The sequence below is a fragment of the Heliconius melpomene genome, chromosome 20 (assembly GCF_056956725.1).
Source record: "Heliconius melpomene rosina isolate 202511_hmr_F chromosome 20, ASM5695672v1, whole genome shotgun sequence".
NCBI lineage: Eukaryota > Metazoa > Arthropoda > Insecta > Lepidoptera > Nymphalidae > Heliconius > Heliconius melpomene.
The window spans coordinates 4964727-4984737 of NC_140408.1; the positions used below are offsets into that span (position 1 = coordinate 4964727).

The 20011-nt window shown below is 36.8% G+C and overlaps 2 protein-coding genes across 3 annotated transcripts in view; both read right to left on the reverse strand.

Moving 5' to 3' along the window:
• Nucleotides 1-430: 430 nt before the first annotated feature.
• The window catches only part of ana3 (rotatin homolog anastral spindle 3), a 33962-nt gene continuing 14381 nt past the window's right edge, over nt 431-20011 (reverse strand). For both annotated transcript variants that reach the window (XM_085204704.1, XM_085204705.1), the window contains 11 exons: nt 7833-7941; nt 7254-7476; nt 6598-6764; nt 5287-5448; nt 4689-4964; nt 4260-4438; nt 3331-3529; nt 2778-2947; nt 2086-2323; nt 1351-1454; nt 431-1267 (listed from right to left, as the gene is read on the reverse strand). In XM_085204704.1, coding sequence (XP_085060830.1) covers nt 1127-1267; nt 1351-1454; nt 2086-2323; nt 2778-2947; nt 3331-3529; nt 4260-4438; nt 4689-4964; nt 5287-5448; nt 6598-6764; nt 7254-7476; nt 7833-7941 — 1968 coding nt within the window. In that variant the 3' untranslated portion in view covers nt 431-1126. The remainder of the gene's footprint in view (nt 1268-1350; nt 1455-2085; nt 2324-2777; nt 2948-3330; nt 3530-4259; nt 4439-4688; nt 4965-5286; nt 5449-6597; nt 6765-7253; nt 7477-7832; nt 7942-20011) is intronic.
• LOC146527650 (cytochrome P450 6a2-like) lies at nt 9392-12467 on the reverse strand. The gene is made up of 2 exons (XM_085204706.1): nt 10969-12467; nt 9392-9950 (listed from the first exon to the last, which is right to left on the reverse strand). The coding sequence occupies exons 1-2, from the start codon at nt 12281-12283 to the stop codon at nt 9778-9780; spliced, it is 1488 nt and encodes a 495-aa protein (XP_085060832.1). The 5' UTR covers nt 12284-12467; the 3' UTR covers nt 9392-9777.

Genomic DNA, 20011 nt, shown 5'->3' on the forward strand with positions numbered 1-20011 from the left:
TAGATATTTTCTAATCTTAATTACTTTCGTGACCTAATAACATTGTCATTTTAAAGACAAAATCCATACATTCATAACTAAAGCTTTAGCCAATTCTACAAAACACTTATTTTATAGCAATATTGTTGCATGTAAGTATTTATATAACTTTCTTAAAAAAAACTTTTTTAATTTGTGAAACGATTGAAATAAAACAAACACTACATGTTAGGTGAAGCTTGCCAGAATCTAATACTGAAAATAAAGAATTAAAATTTAAGGCCTTTTCTGAGATTGGGTTATGATTGCACAAACAGAAAAACAAACAAAAGAGAGTCCATGTAAACTAATTTAAGCACCTTACTGAAGCACCTGCTAAACTTTCCATGTAAAAAAATAAATAAAGGAAGTTCAGTTATGGTAGTTCGAAAGTGTTAAATAAAAATACACGACTTTTAATTCAAAAATTTATTTTCAATTCATACAAAATTTCAACATAATTTTCCATTACGCAATTAAATGCCATACGAAACAAGCATTTTTGTCAACACTTTAACATAGTAAACTAGACGAAAAAATAGCAATTTTGAGATAAAAAAACTTTAGTAGTCTTAGATTGCAGGAGATCTTAACTTCCTTGTTAATAGTGAAATGATTCGTGCCTATAATCGAATTACTAATATATTATTCCATTGTTATGAGAAAAAAAATTACACAAAAGTTCTATTTACATGAAAATCTCTTGCTATTTAACTAGCCTATTTATTTAATTCGCAAACAATCAAAAATATGTAAATTCAATTTCTTTGTATTGAATTCCTTTGCTTTTGTATATATTTTGCTACAGTAAAATAATAGATTTCTTAGATTTTATTTAAATAGGTTAACAATAGTCGCAGGTACATTACTGTTAATGCAGAATTTAGTTACATCCATAGTCCGTAATAATGTAAGCTGTTAAAATTGTCGTAATATCGTGTAACATTTTCCATAGATATGTGGATGTAATAAAATACTTTTCCATTACAAAAACAACAATCAACAACATCATCAACAATAAGTTGCTTTGTGTGTTCTGTACTCAACCTCTAAGGCACGTTCCAAAGCCTATAAAGAAGCGAGATTTATTAATAATACATAAATAAGATCATGTTGCTAGTAATACAGTGTTTGTATATGTCAGTAGTTCCACAGCTCGCTGCGCGGCTTCGTCCTGGCTGCGCTGCAGTCGCTGGCGCGCGGACTGCACGGCGGACACGATGCCCGCACTACGGAATACTAATTTGGCCTGTCCAAATAAATTATTTGTTAAGTTTGCCAGTGTACGTTTTTATGTTATTTGTATAGAAGTAAACACCAAAGATATGTTACCCTATGGTTATTTGCTGCCAAAGCCCAAACAGCACGCGCCGCCGATACCACCTCCTTCGTTGTGCCCGTTAACAGACAACCCGACAGAAACTCCAGTAAATCCGCTACAAATATTGAAATATATATTTAAACACATTATGTTATGTGTTTTATTAATTCAATATATATTAAAAATCAATATGGAAAATATTTTTGTTATTTGTTAAATGGGAAGGGAGATCTAGGTACAACATTATTTGGGGTAATGACAGTGAGTTCACGGACGATTTTAATAAAAAGTATTGATATTTTGAAATATCTCATCATGCTTGTTATAGTTTTTACGGAATATGGAATCATTATAAGATTGAAGTCTTTCTTTAATTTTTTTATTCCTCTGTGGAAAATACAGAGAAGAGGATAAAGTTCTTTTTTTATCGTTGTTTTGAAAATATTTCTCTTACTACAGCAGTATATTTTAAACATGTTCTCACACTGGCCTTTAAGTTTTAACTACAACATGGTTTATAAATTCAATATAACAAATGAAAATGGTACGGTACTCAAGACCAACCAAAATCATTTTCTGTAATGTCTAGCTATTATAATTGGTAAATATTAAGTTGTGGATTTGATCCCCATTCGAGGGAATTATTTTTTTTATTTCCATACAGAAGACAAATCTTTTTCGCCATAATGAGGAAGTACAAAAAGAAGAATATATTTTAAGAGAATAAAAGTATATATAATACTAACGGGACTGCAGAAACGTCAACCGTTGGTGGTGCGCGGCGTTAGCGAACGCGGGCAGCAAAGCAGCGGGCAGCGGACGCAGCGCCGGCGAAGCCGCCACCGCCAGCACCGCCGCAGCACCATCAGCGCGGGCAGCGGCTGCCGCGCACAGCCGCGCCCACTGTGCGCCCACCGCTGTCCACGTGCCCTCTGAGTAGCTGCCTCGCGCACGCAGCTTTATCATGCACGAGAGAACGTCGTTCTGTCAACGAGGTGTGATTCTTTTACAGGCACGTTTTATTCGTCATATATCAGGGTACGCAAAAGGAACCTAGTATAAAGATACCGCATCGCTCAATTTTACATGGGATACAACGTGAAGCTGATTTGATTTATTATTCTATAAAAAGAGGTTATCAATTCAACATAAAAATGATGTTAGCGGAACTTTTGCGTGCGAACGGTATCAATACCCAGCAACATAGTACCAGGCTAATTTGTCATTCAGGAAGGTGGTTGGCGTAGATATTGTGAGCTCGTTCTATTTTAATGTATTAGTTGTGCTTTTTTTATGTTTCAAAGTAAACGGTTGTTAGAGTCTTAGTGATTTAACGTTTGTATTTCATTAAAGTGAAATATTATTAAATATAAGTAGTTTTAGACCATACTAAATTGTATTTTTATATATATTTATCGTTTCCAATTTGTAACAATACCTTAATAATAATATTCCTGCAATGGTGGTGCGGTACGCAGTGCGTGAGCGCGCGCAGGGCGAGTGCAAGTGTGGGGGCGGGGCGCGCGCGCGACGCCTCGCGCGTCGCCAGCGCGCACGCCTCATTGAGGAGACTGCGCCCGCCGGTGCAGCTGCACATGCTCGCCCACGCTGCAATAATAAATAAAAAGTATTATTAATTTCGTGAAACAAACAGAATCATGTTCATTTAACTAATTTAATCGTTGATTTTCGTACATTCGTAATTTTTACAGATTTAAATTAAACTTATAACTACATTCAGACTGTTTAGAATTGGAAAGTAAATTATTAGAAATTTATTCATTTTTGGAAACCCAATGCTGCGAAAACTTTGCGGTAGTTGTTGTTATATTTTACTACATTATGTACGGATAACATATGTATATATACTAACAATCACCGTATTTTGTTTAAGTAACAAATCATCAACAAATTAATTTTATGGATAATTTGGTTATAGAAGTAACACCACATAAGCTTTATTCTGTTAGCACTTTAAATATAAAATGTACCTCTGGGACAATCATTCGTAAAAGTAACCAGTAGATTCAAGAGTGCATCTCTCAATCGTTCGTTCATCATACACCAGCGCCACAATCTCGTTAAAGAAGGAGCTACGTCCTCCGCTATATGCTCCTTAGCGGGTGCACATTCGAACATTTGACAAGTGATCAGAGTAAGAATCCAATATAAAGTATTTAAAGATGGCTCCTGTAAGAAAAAAAATAATTTTATTAAATTACTCGCTATTATTTTTATATAACTGTTCTTTCATACTTTATGTATCGTATTCAACCAAAAATTGTTTATGCATATATTACTCGCCAGATTTATTTATATTTAGATATATAAAAACTGTGTGCGTACTAACAACAATTCCCACGTTTTTATATATCCAAATTATAATTATATTATTTGCCAATATAATATTATACTATTTGCCAAATCATAATTATAATTGCTTGAATTATTCTTCATGTAAGTTTTTTGTTTATCAGTTTTATTAACTTTAAATGTAATAACTCTTAATGATATAATCATGACGTCGTCCGTCTCGCTTATCATATAACGTATATATTTTTATTTATTTTTATATATTGAGGCCAGCAGTGGTGCAAGGGACGTAAAATGTGACTGTAAACGCGACAGGCTGTGGATACCCCACTCGAGGAAATGCAATATTTCCATTTTCTTCGCTTTGGTGTCGAGATAATGCGCGGCGTTAAGTTCCACCACGCAACGCATACAGAATTCGCCGAAAAATGGGGAACAAAGTGTCTTTACATTAAGTTCTCTCTGCCTACCCTGCTAATGTGTGGGATACTGCGTGACGTTAAAAAAAATGTATCATGTAAAAAAATATTTCATTATTCTTAACCTTTATTAACAATCATTTAACCTTCCACACTAAATAAATCGGTTGTTATACTAAAAATCTTACGTGATCAGCGTTTCGTATAACCTCAACAGGTTTTGCATGCAACGACATCGAGTCTCGCAATGCGTGCAAATGTCGCAGCAACACGCGCGGGAATCGCCGATGCACGCAGTAATAACGTGCACGTGCACTGCACGTTAGTAGGCTGCATATGCACGTGCATACTAATGTCCATTTGTCATCTGAATATGCAAATTTTTTGATATATATAAACCAACATGTAATATTTTTTAAATAAACAGATGACATTTTTTTTATAATCTTGTAAATATCAATAGCGTTATGCATTAGAATTGAATAGATATAAAAATTGGAATAAATAAACATTTTAAATTTTATTTGGCGAATCAAGCAATATTAGCAGTTTAATCTACTCAAATGAAAGCAATGACAGTGAAAAAAAGTGTACAAACTTAACAAATAAATACAAACCTTGACAACTGCGTGCTAAATTATTATCAGAACATTTCAAATATTTATTTATTAGTATTTTACAACAGTCCTCGATAATATATTCTGGTTGGCAGTCCTCTCTGGCACTATCTCCAGCGCACAGTATATCTTTATCTGATTGCGAGTACGGTGACGGTAGATTATCGAGAAAGTTCATAAGCGATTCACGATTTGATGCCTCGACGCATTTTTTGTTTTTAGACGATAAAGATCTGGCCAGTTGTGTGATACAATACATTGACGCGTCTTGTAATTCTGAAAAAAATTAACAATATTAAATATTAACTTTTTTAAATTGAAATTAGTAGATAATTTTATTAAAAAGACTTACGTTTTGAAATCCAAATTCAAATTCAAAATATTCTTTATTCAAATAGGCAATTATTATAAGCACTTTTGAATCGTCGAATGAACATATGAACAAAAAGCTACCACCGGTTCGGAAGGCAGTTCTGCTGAGAAGAGCCGGCAAGAAACTCGAAATATTTAAAGTTTCGTGTTCCTAGCAATTTTAATATAAAATAACAATTTTGCTTAAATGAATATATTATATAAAGTATTCCAATTATAATCATACCTCCATATTCACTTTGTAGAGCTTGAAGGAGCAAATGGAATAACAAGTGGTTTTTTTTCAACTCCGACCATACAACGTCACTGGCCGCGCGCTCTGACAACAACGCCGCTAGCAAATTAAGCGATTGCGCCCGCGCTAGCACACACTCAGCTTCATTTTCCTCTAAAAAAAATATTTTTTTGACACATTATTACTTATAGATTCATGCTTTATCCCAAACGAAATAGCTAGAGGGAAAAGAGCGCCAAACGCTGCAGTCTCTGCATACCTCCTTCGCCTCGTCCAATTTCATCAATCCGCATATACGTCCCCTCCAGGAGTTCCAGGAGATTTACGTGACTCTACACAAGTATAATCGATACTGTGTTTTTGAGGGTCAACTGAGGTCTCCCCCTGCCTCTCTTACAACTCACTCTTCCTTCATAAATCTTTATGCCATTCTTTAATCACTCATTCTCCAAATATATCTAAACCTTCTGAGCACGCATATTATTATTTGTATGATAGTGAAAATAAATGTGATCTGAACGATATCTTGTGTGTAAATACTAATAGTTTAAAAATACTGAAGCTTTAACATAGGTATAAAAACGGAAATTAATAACGTGCCCAAGTATTTTGATCGCATAAGGAGAATAAGTGACACAATAGTAAATACTAAGAACGATAAAATATATAATTATAATGTAAGAAACATAATTTGATAATAAAAACCTTATAACATCATGTTAAAGATAAAACAGGAAATTATGATTTATTATGATAATATAATGTGATATAATATTATTGTTTTCTTAATATTAATTTCATACGTTCTACGAAAATTGAAGTCATCGTGTATATAATCCAATTACATACTGAGATATTAGCAGCGGAAATGTCTAAAGCGAAAAGTATTTTAATTGGATAAGCATGAACAATTATTACTTATTGATAACAAAAAGAATGCGGATTTTAGCAAATGAATAAACATTTATAATTCAATTATTATATATATTTTTGGAAACCTTTGGTAGATTGTTTTAATCTATTTTAATATATCAATAATATTATTCGATGAATTTGTGCCTGGTGTATTCTTGCGTAACCTTAATGATATTTGTTCAACCGCATACAATAGTTGCGTTTCAAATTCTACTGCAAATTTAAAAATATAGGCGATCTTTCAGTCTAGTCAGACAAAGGTTACCGATAGTTACGTAACTCACGTCATTAAGTTCTCTTAGCTATAACAAAAAAAATGCAACAGGCAAATACAATAAAAAATTTACATACAAATATGAACTATATAAGGAATATACAAAAAAATACCTTCTTCCAAGGGTGTCAGCGTCAACAGTAAATTATAGAAGCAATCCTTAGTGCCTGCAAGAGATGTTCGCACACATTTCTTGTTAGACGCTGTAGCTAGGGCGCGGCTTATTGAGTTACGCACGTTATAGACTTCTGGATCGGACCCTTGACACCAAAATATACATCTGCCGAAAAATGTAGAGTTAGTGTGACATTATTTAAGTTTATCTACCTTTAGAAAAAAAGAAAAAAATAACAAAACACACCGTTTCCAGATCAGATTAGATAAAAAATATTTAAAGGCAATAAGTGGGGTACTTATGTCCATCAAAAAAATTATGTTCCACTTTGCGAACGAAGTACAAATGTATGTATATTTGTATATTTAGGAAGAATTGATGATAAAGATATTGCATGACGACATTTAGTAGGGAGCACAAACAGAAATTTAATTACATATAATGTATATAATTTAAATAAATACAAACATACAGTGAATACATTTAATCGGTTAAGCCCTTTATTGGTCCCAGCGCAAATGCAAAGAAAACAAACGTAAAAATGGCCCCAATAATGGACTTTCTCAAATAGATATCTTCCATGTACACTCAACGATCAGATACATCTATAAATATAGATAAAAAAACAGAATAGTAATAACACGAGGTACCTACTTGAATAATACTCTGTAGAGTCCTGCTTCGTTCCACTGCTGTACGGGCGCGTTCTTATATGTAGTGAGGTTGTGGACAACATCAGCTAACGAGGCAATTAAACTTGAAGTAGGTGGAGGTTTTTGAAAAGGCAATGACGGTGCCAAATTCAATTCTCCACTTTTCTGTGCTCTAACTTCGAGTTCTTCACCGCGTTCTAGCATCGACAAAGGTACATTGGGCTCTAGAAATATGAAATTTTACATTTTATTATTCTATTTCATAAATAAATTAATAATAATATTGTAAATATGTAATAATATTACGTTATTCCCATTTCGATATTAAATTTTTAGTCCTTTATTTTACAAGGGTTGCCTGTAAAAGATTGCTTGAAGCAATAAGGCCGCCTTTGCATACATTTTATAAACATATATTGTTTCTTTTTTTCTGTTATCTGTATTTATGTGAGCAATAAAGTTTTTTCTATTCTATTCTATTCTAATATTGAAATTACCATTCGTCGTGTTTTTTTTTACTTATACTTAATAAAAAGTTCAATTAAATTTGTGATTTCTCAAAGTTTAATATATTTCTTACCGATATAACTTTTATAATCTCTATCTTTACAGAATTCAACGAAGATGTTTAGGCACTCTTCTATAAACTCGCCGTCTGCTAACGCTTGTAACACATCAACTTCTACAGCCTGTAAAAGAACGAATCCTGTGATCGATTGCTTTAATTTTTATACCTAAGTATTTATTTTCAAAATATGTGACAAAAATATCTATATTGAAATAAAATAAAATTTATAGATACAAAATACCTAAACAATCAATTATTATTTAATAATTCAAAAATAGCAAATATTAATTCATTAAGTATTGAAAATATTGTTTGTAAAAGTAATATAAGTGTGAAAAACTATACTTCTTAATGTAATAGCACAAGGCACTAAGTCCTTTGCATATAATGAAAGGATGAAGAAACGAGTTTCACAAATAAATAAAAGACGAGCGGAAATTCCAAGTCTAAAGTTCGTTCTTCCCACAGTATAAATATTTACCTTCACTATGTACGCATGCAAGGTAAGTTTAAGTGTTCCATTTTAATATTAGGTACATTGACCAAAGCCACAATATGTTATACCTAATGTACCCGTCGAGACGATATTTTATCTTTATTTTGTACACTCTTCAAGTAAATACTTATTTACTTGAAGAGTGTATAAAATAATGTAATTTTCACCATAATATTGCTTTGTGATAAAAACTTAATGAAATAAAAGTATCATGTTTCATTACCTGGCGAATTTCAAGACAAATAATAATAAACGCCTTAATTTCAAAAAAATTCAAGTGCTAAAAAACATCTTGCTCTGTACCTGTTTTAAGAAAAGCGAAGACGCGAAAATTGTAGGATTTAGAAGATCTAAATCCTTAATTTTTATCTATTTTTTTATTTGTTTTTCTTTTTGCATAAATTATTTATCTGAGATATTGTTTATTTCATCTTCCCAACGTCCATATTGTTATAATCATTTTTATCTCTTGGTTATCAAAATAAGATGACCTTTTTCCTTTTTCTGATAATTCTTATAATATGCCCAATCCGTAAAATATTGATTTTTACTTTTCGAGGAACTTATGCCCACTGTCCGTTCACCAAGAAACAGACATAGATAATTTAGAATATTCAAGGCTACTTCAAAGAACCGTGGATGGAATCTATAAATACTATAATGTCTAGGATTTGCATTTACGGTCATAACATTTAGTCAGACATTGTGCCCGATGGAATCATAATATATTTTTTAACTTCACGCTGTACTCCGCACATATCAGGATGGACAGAGGGAACCTGGGAACCCAGTATTAAACCACTCCGTTCCTCATCATCATTAAGATACTTCCAGTTCGTGTTGAGTGGGGGAATTCAACACCGCGCTTTACCTTGTTACCAAAACGAGAAAATGGAAATATCTACGTTTAAAAATTTAAACATATTATATAATTTTGAACCGAAACCGAAGTTACTTGCCGAAGTTCCAACCCGAATAACAAGGAGATACCTAGTGTATCAGTTACGCATGAAATAAAAAATACAACTTAGTGTTTAATTTTTTCTTTACTACATTTATTATAAATAAAACCAATATAATTTTATAAGTCTTGTCTTGCTTGTACCTAATATTCCCTTTATAACATTATAAATGTACATGAATTAAAAATACCTATAAATATATTGTTATTTTAATCTTTTTTTCCTTACATTATCAAATTATACTCTATGAGAATCTTTTGAATCTTATAATATTTTAAAGTCACAGACAAATTTAAAATATTAGCAGATGCTGCCTGTGATAAATTCAATACATTCAATTGTCATATAATTGCACACTTATACAATTTAATAATCGTCACAATATATTTATAAAATCTATATAATCTTTAAAAAAAAGTATAAACATAATTAAGAAATAACTAATACTGAAAATAGCATGATGACTAAACCTACATTCGTAAGACACAAGTAAGTACAACTAACGAGACTGTATATTTCTAAATCTTAACCAAATGCTTCCTTTATTTTTCAACATGACGCTTCTGGGATCGTATTGAATTCTCGGTGTTGTTTTTGCACATGGCTCCACTATAAAGTTTGATAATATTGTTGCCAAGCCTGCGCCTACAATTAGTTGAGCGAAACGTCCACCTGTAAGAAATTACGATAAGTTAACATTCATAATATATGTATGAAAAAAATATTTTATGTAAATAAATATGAAGTTTATCACCAAATCTATGGTTTAAATGACGATAAATTTTCATTTGTCATTGAACACAAGCAAAATGCTAATTAATTTAACTGTGAAATTATTTATTATTTATATTATTTTAAATATACTATTGTTGTAACTACATGTACTTTGATTTTAGGGAAAAAATGTTACTTCGGAAAATGAACCTTATTTTTAGACACTCTATTCTCCAATGCAGCTGTAGAAATAAGATCAATGAACCTATAACATTATCTTAGTAAATAATACTATTTATAAAACAGTAATATTTAAGTGTAGATAATTCCTAACATGTCAAATAAATTGGTAATTTGGTCGATAAGATGTCTTCATCGATAACGGTAACTAGAATATCTACATATATTATTACGATGACCTCTTTTTACTATTAGAAGCAAGTATTCGTCCCGCAAAAAGCTTTTATTATATAGTATGTTGTCTTATAATAGTAAGACTTTGTTTATTCACTTTGAAAAAAATAGAAATATTTTATTTAGTCTGGAGCAATTAATTTTTTTTTTTAGATTTTTGTTATATCAACCAGAACACATGTTTGTAGGAAAAGACCTTTTATACTAAGTACATATATGTACTAAGTATAAAAAGTACCAAAAATTGACGTTTCAAACTGTAAATTTAATTGAATTTACTGTTTTATACATACTCTACTTTTAAAAAAAGTGCGCTGATCGTAATTTAAATATTAATGTAGTCTTTTAAACAATCGTATTGTAATGTAAGCAAATTATTCTCTTTCACATTCTTTGAGTATTGTTTAAACAACAACGAATTCAGTGAATGCTACTTGAATTTGAGTAGTGTTTAAAAATTGAACAAGACAATATGACAATCAAACTTAATTTAATAGTTAATCAACTATTAATTATAAATGAATTTATTAATTTGTACAATATAAAAAAGGAAAAATCTTACCGGGGCAACTCCTGGGACCGTCGCCAAAAGCAACGAAGCCTGTAGGATTTAGGTCGTTTTCGAATCGTTCTGGATCAAATTTTTCAGGATCTGGGAAATATTGAGCATCCCTTTGAATGCAATGTATAGGTACGAGGATAGCGTCTCGTACTTTCATGTGTAGGTCAGTGCCAGGTAAAGTGCAAGGTGCCGTGCAAAGACGAGTGGTAAGCGGTGTGGGTGGATGTAGTCTTAAAGTTTCCAGGATTGTTTGATACACCAAACGCATATTGCTCACTGCTTCGTAATTCAATCCACCGTAACGTTGTATGCACTCATTTATTTCTTTTCTTAGATTATTTTGCAAGTTTTCATTTTTAGCTAATTCATATAAACAAAACGACATTGTAGTTGATGATGTTTCCAAACCAGCTAACATAAATATGAAGGAATTGGATATTATTAACTCCTCCGTCATAGGGAACACTGCGTCAGTATCTTGCACATTTAGCAATAGGTGGATAAAATCACAACGTTGCTTACCAGTCGTACGCCTCTCTGATATAACTCGTTTAATAATATCAGTGAAGAAAATTTCTATATCTGGCGAGTAAGTCCTGAGGTTTAAAAATTTAAATAATCTTGGAAAAAATGTGCGGCAATATCTTTTTAAAATAGTGGTCCTGTCAGCTCTAAACATTTTCTTGGCCATTTTTAAAAATGGAGACTCTGTGTTCTTTAGTGCACCAGGGTCCACTCCAAATGCGCAACTGCCTATGACATCTGTAGTAAAACGACATGTTAATTCTGGAACTTCTATATCGTCTTTTGACTCCTGTATTAAAGTAGCTTGCAAAGTTTTCGCACAATCTGCAACTAAAGGAAACATAGCTTTCATTTTGGCCGACGAAAATGTGGGGGTTATGATGTGTCTCATTTTTTGCCATTCTGTACCGCTCATGTTGGCTACATTTCGCAATAACGGCTCTCGTTTTGTATCCGTAGCTACTGAAGTACGGTCGCTAAAACAAGAAAATTCCTTTGATAGCACAGACTTTACTAATCCAATATCAAACAACAACAAAGCTGGTCTTCGAGCTTGAAATATTCCCATATATTTTTCATCTTTATATTCATCATAAAGAAACTGGAGCATATTCGTGTAGCTCCGTCGCATGGTTAGTGTTGCACCAAAGTTCCCGAATATGGGACATGGTTCTCTATACGCTACTTTCCTGTAGTACCAATATTTTCTACCATTCGATACATAATGAAATATCGCAAGTAAAGATAACAATATAAGCAAAATCGCAACTAAACCAAACGTAACAAGCATTTTCACTTTTTCCAATATCTTAAAAATACAATTAACACTTTCAAACAACACTTGTTAATTCATGCGGTATACAAACAAACAGTAAACAAACGAAGTGCGTGACCGATTGAATTTGTAGTGAGGCGCGGCGCTTGCGACGACCGCGGCCAGAAATCGAATGAGCACTGGACTAGTATCGCCCGAGAGCGTCAAGATAAGCTCTATGCGTAGCCCCAAGGTCATATATGTTGACGTACCGCGTTCGTGACTTGCATTTAGCATACACCCGCATGTCCACTCTGGGGCGTTTTTTAACTACAAATAAAAACTAGCAACGACAATTTACTAGTTTTTACACACTTTTTTACTAGTTTTGACAATTTAGCTTATAAAATTACTGTTTACTTTTATTCCCACTCTCAACCATGGGTGCATATAGAGATATTTTCCAGGGGCCTCTACAGCTTTGAACAGATATGGTCGTGTAAAATTTTTTTAATATAGGCGTTAATTTTTTGGTAGTAAAATTTCTGGGGTGAACACAAGACTTTTCTGGGGTGGGCACAGGCCTCCTGGCCCCTCGTTCCTACGCCCATGATCTGCATTCTGCATCAACAATAAAAAAAATAAACATAGCCAAGCGTTAAGCACCGTACACTATTCTCGACAGTAGACTATTTTACTAATAAATGTATATATTTATTTTCTAAGATCTAAATATGTAACTGCTAAAGTAGTCGTCAAACAATTTATTTAAACTAATACTGCTAAAGTAGACATATCACATATCTGGAAAGCCCCGCCAGCGTGAAAGCTTTAACGTTTCCTCCTAACAAATGTACAGTAGATTTTTTTTTTTATTTCTATTTTTTAATTTTATTTCGTTAATTGCGATCTTATTCAGTAAAATGTAGAGTTGTCTTAATAGACACTAATGTGCAATACATAATTTGCCAGCTGAACCGAGATTGTCGATTCGATCTTTACCTGATCCATTTAATCTCTATCAAGCAAATTGGCAAATTTTAGATGTAATTGGAATTAATTTTAATCAGTAATTTAAATTAATCATATAAGTTAAACACGATTCGCATATACATATCATATGAACATTACAATTAATGTTTGTACAATTTTAAGGACGCACTTAACTCAATACAATGCTGATAAGAAATCTGAATCATATCTACTGGTTTAAGCTTCTCAATTCATTCCACGAACCTACTATACATTATTAAAGCAAATATTATTATCTATTACGAGCATCATGCCATCATCGCTATACTTTCACAAGCGACTCACACGCGGCTTCGCCCGCTTAAATTTATACTATAGCAAAATTATACGCAATTTGTACATTCATCCGTCCGTTAGATATTTTTTCTGTGAAAGTGAAACAAATCCCTCCTCACAAACATTCATATTTATAATATTAGTAGGATAATAAATAAGGTTAGTTGTTACTTAGCACTACAAATAAAAATAAATTGATAACAATAATGTTTATTAACATAAGCAAATACTCTGCTTCTGTTTCTTACTTTATACTAAGTAATACTAATTAAGTAATAAAATAGTAATAATCTTATTACTAATTAAGAACATTCGGTGCGGTTTGTCGTTTAAGCTAAATTATTTACATTTAACATGTCCACAGCTTTTTTTTTATTGTAGTGAGTGGTTATATTTCTTATTTAAGCGTGGTGTTCTAAATGATCTTTTAACTATCGAGTAAGAGGAAAAACGTCGACATTTTTCATTTTTAGTTTACTAGAGACACTTAACTGCTGTTAAAACGTATATGTGTGAAATAAAGCGTATATATATATATATATATATATATATATATAAATGTTGTGAGTACAATTCAGAGGGTGTCAATTCAGAGGGTGTCCAGACTAATACCTGTCCGATATTGGTTTGTGGGCATACGGGTACGCGACCCCGGATCCTCGAGCCGCCACTCTTATATCCTCATCCAGTCCGTAAGAATGGTGTCCCCCCCCCTCTCCTCCTCCTTTCTCCAGCTCCCTCCTATACCTATCCTACCCCCCTCTATTTTCCTCTCCCCTCGGTTTTTCCCCACAAAGGGGGTTTTGGAGGTCAGACGGCAGTCGCTCCAGGAAAACCACAAACAGCCACAATATGGAACGGACCAACAACAGACTGGGTACGGCTAGGGCGTCGCCGCATAACGACGCGCAGGCACATCGCCCTACACCTGCGACAAGTGGGCAAGGGCTACCGTGTCAAGTACGGGCACGGTTAAAGACGCAAGTACCCAGACGAAAACTCCGCTTTGCAACGTGGAATATTGGCTCTCTAACCGGACGATGCAGGGAACTCGCAGATGTACTCATGAGACGTCGGGTCCAGTGTGCTTTCCTCCAGGAAACTCGCTGGAAGGGTAATAAGTCCCGTAACATCGGACAGGGTTACCGGCTTATATACACTGGGTCACCTTCGGGTAGAAACGGTGTAGCGGTAGTGCTTTCTGAAGAGCTTCAGAATGGGCTCCTTGAAGTTGACCGTCGCTCCGACCGCTTGATGCGAGTGAGGGTACTGATTGAGGGCGTTATCACAAACTTAATCAGTGCCTATGCTCCCCAGGCGGGATGTAGCGCGGCCGAAAAGGAGACATTCTGGGAGCAGTATGAAGGGGTGCTACTTGCTGTGCCGTCTACCGAAGTGGTCTTAGTTGGGGGGGACTTGAACGGGCACGTCGGTAAGGCTGCTGAGCCGTATGAACGTGTTCACGGGGGTTTTGGGCACGGTCTTCGCAATGCAGAGGGAGAAAACATTCTGAGAACCTGTATTGCGTCCGATCTGGCCGTCGTGAATACGTTCTTCCAAAAGAATTCTCAGCACCTTATCACGTATAAGAGCGGGTCCCACTCAACTCAAATAGACTACTTATTGACCAGACGGTGTCATATGGGCAGGGTAACTAACTGTAAGGTCATTCCAGGCGAAAGCCTAACGGCCCAACATCGTCTTCTTGTCATGGACTTTAACGTCACTCCGAAGAAGAAAGTAGCCGAGAAACGTAGGCCTCGGATCAAGTGGTGGTTGCTGAATGGACCGATGCAGACCGACTTCCTGGCAGAGGTGAAAAGTCACGATATTTCGACTAACACCGAGACTGCTCAGGATGCTTGGGATCGGGCTCAGTCGGCAATCATTGCGGCGGGCAGGCGAGTTCTTGGCCTTTCTAGGGGAGGACGTGTCATCGACAAGGAGACATGGTGGTGGAATGACGAGGTGCAGGAGGTGACTCGTGAAAAGAAGGCTGCCTTTAAGAAGTGGCAGGAATCCAACTCTCCTGAAGACAGACTGGAGTACACAGTAGCTAAACGTGCCTGTAAAAGAGCTGTAGCCAGAGCCCGCAGTGAAAGTTTGTCACCATTGTATGATAAACTTGAAACTGTGGAGGGGCAGAAGCTCATTTACAAACTGGCACGTTCCCGGGATAAAGTGACGCAAGATATCGCAAAATGTCTTTGCGTCAAAGATTCCCAGGGCACGCTGCTCTGTAGTCATGCCTCTGTGAAGGAGAGGTGGAGAAGCTACTTCCAGGAGTTGCTGAATACTCAGCACCCATGCAGTCTTCATCACGACCCACCGCCTAACCTCGGACTTATTGCCCCAATAACCCTTGACGAAACACGTAATTGCCTTCGACGCATGAAGAACGGAAAAGCGGTGGGACCTGACGACATTCCGATCGAAGCGTGGAAATCGTTGGGCTCTCTTGGTGTACTCATGCTTACTGACCTTTTTAACCATATCTTGAACACTGGTAAGATGCCGCATCAGTGGCGGCTTAGCTTTATTACCCCTATTTACAAGGGAAGGGGCAGTGTTCAAGATTGTGGTAGTTATAGGGGCATTAAGCTTATGAGTCATACCATGAAGCTCTTCGAGCGCATGATCGACCTCAGGCTCCGCCGAGAGTGTACTGTCTCTGAGTCTCAATATGGATTTCAGCCAGGATCGGGCACCATGGACGCCATTTTCGCCCTCAGAACTTTGATGGAGGCATACAGGGAAAAAAGGAGAGCTCTGCACGTGGCCTTTTTAGATCTGCAGAAGGCCTTTGACTGTGTGCCTCGTCAGTGTATCTGGTGGGCATTGCGATCCAAAGGGATCCCTGAGGCCTATATTGAGATTATCAGAGACATGTACCACGATTCCGCTTCTATGGTTAGGACTGCTGTTGGCGACACTAGACCCTTCCCGATTACAGTGGGGGTTCACCAGGGCTCGGCTCTTAGTCCGTTCTTATTCAATGTAGTGCTCGATATTGTCTCGGCTCACATCCAGGACCAGCCTCCATGGCTGATGATGTATGCCGATGACATAGCACTCATTGCCGAGAACCGACTGACGCTGGAGCGTAAAGTGAACCTCTGGAAGGGTACGCTTGAGAACGGCGGTCTTAAACTAAATGTGTCGAAGACAGAGTACATGGCCTGCGGGAGCCGGGACTCGAGCACGATCCTTATAGGTCCTGAGCCAGCCGTTAAGTCGGAGAAGTTCAGGTACCTTGGATCCGTTATGCACGAGTCTGGAGGCATCGATCACGATGTCCAAGGGCGGATAAGCGCTGCCTGGGCCAAATGGCGGGAGGTCTCTGGTGTGGTCTGCGACCGCAGAATACCGCCCAAACTCAAGGGGCTGATATACAAGAGCATCATCCGACCGGTTCTTTTATACGGCAGCGAATGTTGGCCGGCACTATCTCGGCACACTCAGGAGCTTCACGTCACGGAAATGAAGATGCTGAGGTGGATGTGCGGCGTAACGCGGTCTGACCGCATACGCAACACATTCATTCGAGGTAGTCTTGGGGTCCGTGACGTAGCGGATAAGCTCCAAGAGCGTCGTCTGAGATGGTTTGGCCACGTTACGCGCCGGCCTAAGAACTATGTCGGTTGCAAGTGCCTTGCTATATCACTTCCTGGAGTGAGACCTCCTGGACGCCCAAGGAAGCGCTGGCTGGATGTCGTGATGCAGGACATGAGAGCCAATGGTCTAACCACCGAGGACGCAAAAGACCGTGCAAAGTGGAGTAGGTTGAGTAGGAGGGCAGACCCTGGCAATAGCCGGGATTAATGCCAGGAGGAAGAAGATAAATGTTGTGAGTACGTACTGTACTGTACACAATGGATAATATATTGTGTGAAAATGGTTTTCGAGATTACTCGAGAAAAACAATTCTCTTGTAAATCATTACAGTCGAACGATCGTATTTTACGACCGTACACATTTACGATTGGTTTGATTTTTCCTTAAAAATAACTAAGCTATGTTATATATTATTTAAACACTATTCAAACTTTATTCATACATATAGATAGCATCACAATTTCTTAAAGTAAAAAATCATTAACAAAGTACTATGACACAGATTAGAATATTATAGTGTATCTAATAATAATAGTAGTAGATTCCTTTCACACTTTTAAAATGAATTAAAGTCAAATTTAATTCTGTAAAAATAGTTCAGTTATTCAGAACTCATTTCCTTCCTTTGTTATTGAATATATATATTGTTGTGGCTACGTTACTTATGTTGTATACAAGTAATGCTTACTTGTTATTATTTATGTTAGCTTTGTTTCAGCCCATTATAGCCTAACGGTATCCGATAAAATGTGTGTAAATTTTTGCGCCTTATGTCAATATAGTCTGACATTTCACTGTCAACGGAATGGTGGGTGAATGTAATTTAATTTTTTCGCCATAATTAAAGAACAACAAAAACAACATATTTTTTTTGTATAATTTCTTTTGTCATATCTACCCACACTAACTTGGCCAACGCCGAGAAATCAGTGTTGTTTTTTTTTAATAGTTTCAACTTACAACTTAGTCATTTTGTTAATATATTATTACTTATCAATAAAATACAAGTAAAGTGTTGTAATACTTTTGTTTATGCATATTATAAACAAAGGTATTACAACAAAATAAAATTGTACAATTGCTGCGATATGCTATCATGATTTTTTATTATGCATAAGTGTGGTGCCATTTGGTACTTCTAGGCCGTTATGTTGTGCGTTCAAACTGTGTTGCTCCATTATTATTTTCTTATTGGATTGATGGTATTATTACTTGTTATGGATGTATACTGGATGCTCAGGGGGGACAGTTGCTTTATATTGACCATCTAAAACTAGCAATCCACTCTATGGTTGATCATGGTTCACATGGTTCTCTCACATGGTTTACGTGCTACACGTGGAAGAATGATAATATAACATAACCAATAAAAAACCTCTATGAGACAAACCACCAGCGAAAAAGACAAAAGCCGCGTCATACATAAATTGATTGAAGAATATTCGTTCGACATGATGTGGAGTATTGATGGGGCATAACATTTAATGTCAATATATAAAAATATCTTCTTCTTCTTCCTGGCATTAATCCCGGCTATTACCAGGGTCTGCCTTCCTACTTACCCTACTCCACTTTGCACGATCTTTTGCGTCCTCGGTGGTTAGACCATTGGCTCTCATGTCCTGCATCACGACATCCAACCAGCGCTTCCTTGGGCGTCCGGGAGGTCGCGCCCCAGGAACTAGTATAGCAAGGCACTTGCGTCCGACATAGTTCTTAGGCCGGCGCGTAACGTGGCCAAACCATCTCAAGCGACGCTCTTGGAGCTTATCCGCTACGTCACGGACCCCAAGACTACCTCGAATGAATGTGTTGCGTATGCGGTCAGACCGCGTTACGCCGCACATCCACCTCAGCATCTTCATTTCCGTGACGTGAAGCTCCAGAGTGTGCCGAGATAGTGCTGGCCAACATTCGCTGCCGTATAAAAGAACCGGTCGGACGATGCTCTTGTATATCAGCCCCTTGAGCTTGGGCGGTATTCTGCGGTCGCAGACCACACCAGTGACCTCCCGCCATTTGGCCCAGGCAGCGCTTATCCGGCCATGGACATCGTGGTCGATGCCTCCAGACTCGTGCATAACGGATCCAAGGTACCTGAACTTCTCCGACTTAACGGCTGGCTCAGGACCTATAAGGATGGTGCTCGAGTCCCGGCTCCCGCAGGCCATGTACTCTGTCTTCGACACATTTAGTTTAAGACCGCCGTTCTCAAGCGTACCCTTCCAGAGGTTCACTTTACGCTCCAGCGTCAGTCGGTTCTCGGCAATGAGTGCTATGTCGTCGGCATACATCATCAGCCATGGAGGCTGGTCCTGGATGTGAGCCGAGACAGTATCAAGCACTACATTGAACAAGAACGGACTAAGAGCCGAGCCCTGGTGAACCCCCACTGTAATCGGGAAGGGTCTAGTGTCGCCAACAGCAGTCCTAACCATAGAAGCGGAATCGTGGTACATGCCTCTGATAATCTCAATATAGGCCTCAGGGATCCCTTTGGATCGCAATGCCCACCAGATACACTGACGAGGCACACAGTCAAAGGCCTTCTGCAGATCTAAAAAGGCCACGTGCAGAGCTCTCCTTTTTTCCCTGTATGCCTCCATCAAAGTTCTGAGGGCGAAAATGGCGTCCATGGTGCCCGATCCTGGCTGAAATCCATATTGAGACTCAGAGACAGTACACTCTCGGCGGAGCCTGAGGTCGATCATGCGCTCGAAGAGCTTCATGGTATGACTCATAAGCTTAATGCCCCTATAACTACCACAATCTTGAACACTGCCCCTTCCCTTGTAAATAGGGGTAATAAAGCTAAGCCGCCACTGATGCGGCATCTTACCA

Bases quoted from the DNA above. Each gene is read 5' to 3' on its own strand.
- LOC146527650 (XM_085204706.1), bottom strand. From the start codon at position 12,283: ATGCTTGTTACGTTTGGTTTAGTTGCGATTTTGCTTATATTGTTATCT. The intron at 9,951-10,968 runs GTAAGATTTTTC...AATTTCTTACAG, and splicing joins CGGTCCCAGGAGTTGCCCCG to GTGGACGTTTCGCTCAACTA.